This window comes from Bufo bufo, chromosome 5 (assembly GCF_905171765.1).
Source record: "Bufo bufo chromosome 5, aBufBuf1.1, whole genome shotgun sequence".
NCBI classification, from domain to species: Eukaryota; Metazoa; Chordata; class Amphibia; order Anura; family Bufonidae; genus Bufo; species Bufo bufo.
The window spans coordinates 546,795,751-546,801,213 of NC_053393.1; the positions used below are offsets into that span (position 1 = coordinate 546,795,751).

General features: G+C 41.8%; 1 protein-coding gene across 1 annotated transcript; it reads right to left on the reverse strand.

Annotated features, from left to right (window-relative positions):
• Positions 1–1,187: 1,187 nt before the first annotated feature.
• On the reverse strand, positions 1,188–5,130 carry LOC121002628 (neoverrucotoxin subunit alpha-like). The gene is made up of 3 exons (XM_040434067.1): positions 5,024–5,130; positions 4,762–4,866; positions 1,188–2,662 (listed from the first exon to the last, which is right to left on the reverse strand). The coding sequence occupies exons 2-3, from the start codon at positions 4,841–4,843 to the stop codon at positions 1,188–1,190; spliced, it is 1,557 nt and encodes a 518-aa protein (XP_040290001.1). The 5' UTR covers positions 4,844–4,866; positions 5,024–5,130.
• Between the last annotated feature and the right edge of the window lie 333 nt (positions 5,131–5,463).

Genomic DNA, 5,463 nt, shown 5'->3' on the forward strand with positions numbered 1-5,463 from the left:
GGGAGTTTCTACTATGGAATCCCCAAAAAGTGACTTCATTACTGAACTGGTTCTTAAAAAGTGGGTTTTGGAAATTTTCGTAAAAATTTTAAGAATTGCTTCTAAAATTCTAAGCGGTCTAACGTCTTAAAAAATAAAATGACATTTTCAAAATGATGCCAACATAAAGACATATGGGGAACGTTAAGTAATAAATATTTTATGAGGTATCACTTTCTGTTTTAAAAGCAGAGAAATTGAAATTTTGAAAATTGTACATTCTTCCAAATTTTTGGGAAATTTTCTTTTTTTTTTATATACATACAGTACAATGTGTCACGAGAAAACAGTCGCAGAATGGCTTGGATAAGGAAAAGTGTTCCAGAGTTATTACCACATAAAGTGACATGTCAGATTTGCAAAATATGGCCTAGGCAGGAGGATGAAAACTTGCCCGGAGTAGAAGGGGTTACTATACTTTCTACCTCGACTGTATACACTGGGTCTGAATCCTGTATATACTATTTATCTGGACACTGTATATACTATACTATTTACCTAGACTGTATACACTGTGTAAACATCCAAGGAGGGAACTCACTGTTGCCTTTCCGATAATAAAGGTTCATGCGCACGGCCTTTGCCATTTTTGTAGTCTGCAAATCGCGAATCTGCAAAACACTGATCCCAGCTGAGAGCCTGCCGCTATTCTTTTTCCTCCTTCAGAAATGTCCTATACGGACAAGAATAGGACATGTTCCATATTGTTTGCAGGCCCGCAGAACAGACATGCTGGTGCGGACAGCTCCCGGTGTGCTGTACTCATCTGTCGCGGCCCAGTCAAAGTGAAAGGGTCCGCGTCCGACCTGCAAAAAATGCCAAATACAACCATTGTGGTGTGCATGAATCCCAACACTAAGAAGACCAATGTATCCGCCCTTTCTAATAACTTTAGGGAAGTCTGTAATGAGGATGTTTCTTCCTTTTCTTTCCAGGGAATACAAAAAGTAAAAAAACACCACATGATAAGTAAAAAGCTTATCACATAAAACTTTTTTTTATTGCACTCTATGGTACAAGAAGGGTTAAATATATGATTAGATCTCATATGCTGTTAGTAATATGTAAAAAAATATTCAATCAATAAGTGATAGTGTACTCTTAATCATGGGTTATTATTTTCACTCTTCTGCAGTCAATCTGGTTCTTTACTTTTTATATGGTTCAAACATACATCGAACAAAATTTTTTTTATGAGGGATCTGAGGCACACCAAGCTTTAAATAAGACCGACACTCCGGAGTCACCCCTTTGCCATTCTTGTAATAATGAATACCGATTCCGGGACATTCACTGCATTCAACAGATGTGACCAGTCGATTGGCTCCGCGTGGCACGTATAATCCCTGGCATAGACGCACAATTTGCTTCATCTGCTTTTGTATCTCGCTTTGTTCGAACCATTGTTGTTTTTCCCCTTCGTTAAAGCTGTCCTGAAGATCGCAAGTTTTCTTGTAAAGCCAGGACTCTAAATGTGAGAGATACGGGTCTTCAGAAGCCAAGGAGGAGAAGTTAACGCAAAATGTGTCCTGAAAGTTTGGATCAAGAATTTCTTTTATCAGCTCTCTTTCCTCTGAGATCACTCTGAAATCCGTCAGTTGCTTTAATAATGAATGGACAGTCTCCATCTCCAGCCATCTTCTGCTGAGAAATGTCCTGATGTTCTTGTCCCTAAATGAAGATTTCTCCTTCCTGGTGAGAATGTTCTCCAGAATAGACTCTTTCATCTTTCCACAACGTATAGATGGCAGTACTTGGGACAACCGTTTCTGGACTGTAGCCCTAAAATATTCAAAAAGTTTTTTGAACTGGCTGATCTTGTTGTTGAGAGCTGGGAAAGTTATGGCCGCCGGATGTCTCATCATATCGTTACACTCCATGACGACTTCTGACATCTGCTGCAGGATATTCTCTGCTGTGAAAACCAGATGATCACTAATCTGTTTTACCAAGCTGGCAGCTCTGTCGTCCAAGGGGCACAGCCAGACTTTTATAGGCACGGCCTTCTCCCCATCCTCTCCTAATAGTTTTGGGAGGCTGGCATAGGTTGTCACTGCTTCCTTGTAATTCACTGGGTTTTTCTCCAGAGCAAAGTCCCCATGAAATTTACAGTTGAACTGACGGACTTCTTCATTCTCTGCTTCATTCATATTCACCTCTCCTGTGAGATTTCCTATCTTCGTGACCATTCCCTTAAGTTGCCCTTGAACATCTTTATTTGTTTTAGAGGCAGAAACCTTTTTGTCGAATATGAAGAATGCCTGGGCTCCATATAAAATGCCGGTAACCACATGAGTTGCTATCCCTTTGTCCAACACATCTTTGTAGGTAATGTTCTTTGGGCAGAGGTGGTTCATACAGAGTTGATCAAACCTGGTGGTTCTCAAGTACTTCAGAGTGACTCTAGCTTGTTTCTTCGATTCCTTTGTATCGGTAAAGTATTTTCCAGATCCCCCGACTTCGACCATGCCACTCCACAGACTGATCTTTAATTCTCCAGAGACATTCAGAGCAGACGACTTGTCAGAAACCGTATCAGATGTCAGCACTTCAAAATCTGTGCTATTTTGAGGCGTTGTGGAAATATTGTTGGCCAGATCCTTTCTGTTCCATAGGGTAATGCCTAAGACCAAAGACAAAAGATCATTATGAATTACTTAGGCCTCTTTCACACGGGCATGATTTCCGCGCGGGTGCAATGCGTGAGGTGAACGCATTGCACCCGCACTGAATCCGGACACTTTAATTTCTATGGGGCTGTGCACATGAGCGGTGATTTTCACGCATCACTTGCGCGTTGTGTGAAAATCGCAGCATGTTCTATATTGTGCGTTTTTCACGCAACGCAGGCCCCATAGAAGTGAATAGGGCTGCGTGAAATTCGCAAGCATCCGCAAGCAAGTGCGGATGCGGTGCGATTTTCACGCATGGTTGCTAGGAGATGATCGGGATGGGGACCCGATCACTATTATTTTCCCTTATAACATGGTTATAAGGGAAAATAATAGCATTCTGAATACAGAATGCATAGTACAATAGGGCTCACCTCATCCACTTGTTTGCGCAGCCCGACTTCTCTTCTGTCTTCTTCGTTGCTGTCCAGGAGGAAAATGACCTGTGGTGACGTCACTGCGCTCATCACATGGTCCATCACCATGGTGATGGATCATGTGACGGACCATGTGATGAGCGCAGTGACGTCCCCACAGGTCCTTTTCGTCAAAGAAGAAGACAGAAGAGAAGCCGGGCTGCGCGAACAGGTGGATTAAGATGAGTTTAATTATTTATTTATATTTTTTTAACCCCTCCAGCCCTATTTTACTAAGAATTCTGTATTAAATATGCTATTATTTTCCCTTATAACCATGTTATAATGGAAAATAACAACATCTACACAACACCTAACCCGAACTTCTGTGAAGAAGTCCGGGTTCGGGTCTGGGTACCAAACATGACGATTTTTCTCATGTGCATTTTCCCGCGACTCACCCGCATCTTATCCGGCCCAAATCCATGACGCCCGTGTGAAAGATGCCCTAGGGTGGAGGCAGGCGGTGTGACATAGGACACCGATACAGTAGAAAACCAGCACAGCCTTTGAAAATGAGGAAGTCCACACAACAACCCAAGTAAACGCATAAGTACAAACCCCTCACCGTTGTCACATGTGAACACTGATCAAAAACAAGTTCTCTGGCATGAAAAGGTTTTATGTCCCCCCTGAAGAAAGTGCACCGCTTGGTGCATTGTGCACTGGATGCAATCTGGGGGAGTGTAAGGTATTCAACCTTTTTGCAAGGTATTATTGATGTTGGACTTTGCCTTGGAATTAAAACCTAAGATTTAAAGCTGTAAGTAATGTCTAAGGACAAATAGTGTAATACTGAAAAAGATTCTCCTTCAGAAGAGATTTTTATTCATCATATGTACAAAGAAATTAAAAATGCCCGGTAAAGGTGGCTAGAAACATAGTATAAATAGCTGTAACGTCCATCCCATCTTATTACAATATAGTTCTCAGATTAAAAATTATCCAATAATCACAAATATTTATAATGTACAAAAAAACTCCATTAGACAATGGAAATGTTAGCATGCTAAAAAAAAATCTGTAAGTGACAAATCCAAAAGGGTGCGAAATCTATAAATCACCTTATTATGTGGTGGTAACATATTAAACTAATGTATCGATCATTATCATCATGAAATATTTACTGTATTTAGGAAGAAAAAAAAATCTTGCAAAAAAAGTGCTTGTGTCTTATGCCTCATTCACACGTCAGTGTTCGGTCAGTGATTTCCATCAGTGATTTTGAGACAAAACCAGGTGCGGCTCTAAACACAGAATAGGAGCAGATCTTTCCCTTAAACCTTATGTCTGTGGAGGCTCCAGATTGTGCAGCAATTGCTGTCTGTCACCACCTCGCTGGCTCGGATATTTCCATCGGCCCCATAGAAATGAATGGAAGCGGTGGCCGCGCAAGCACTGTGCGCTCCTATTCATTTCTATGGGGATTCTGGAGTCCCAATTGGAAGGCTTGGTGATGGCGAGACCCAACACTTTGCCGGCCTCATGTTATGCTTTGTTTTAGAAATAGGTGCAGGTTCCAGAGGTGGGACCCGCAGCTATCAGACAATGGGGCATATCCTAGCGATATGACCCCATCGTCTGAGATGAGACAACCCCTTTGAGACAAGATATCATTTTGCTTATGGAGTTACCTGGAATAAGTTTATCTTCATAACAATTGTACAACATCCCGAGAGAGAAGGGGCGTCCTAGAGATGGGATTTCCAAAGTCATTTTGATTGATGTCCTTGGTTCTCCTGCAGGGAAATAGAGCATCGCAGCCTGATATCAGTACATGAAGGGCTTGTTACGTCTGCACCTGGACTTCGTGTTCACCTTTAAATATCATGTATCTATTTACATACAGATATAAAGGGAAGTAAATGACATTACATTAAACACACCGTTACTCACCTAGTCCTGATCCTTAGTTTTAGCGGGTTTTGTCCAAAGCTGCATTCACAATTCTGTAGGTGTCAGAAGTGAAATCTCCCAGCATTCCTTGCTGGTTCAGTCAGCCTCTTGTAATTTAAAGGGGGAGATGAGACAGTGCTATCAGAGCCTACATTATGTACAGGGAGGCAGTAATATCTGTACATACATCATTTACAGGGAGAACATTGAGGTAGTACTATCTGTACCTACATCATTTACAGGGGGAGACAGGGAGGCAGTACTATCTGTACCTACATCATATACAGGGAGGCAGTACTATCTGTGCCTACATCATTTACAGGGGGAGACAGGGAGTCAGTACTATCTGTACCTACATCATATACAGGGGGAGACAGGGAGGCAGTACTATCTGTACCTACATCATATACAGGTGGAGACAGGGAGGCAGTACTATCTGT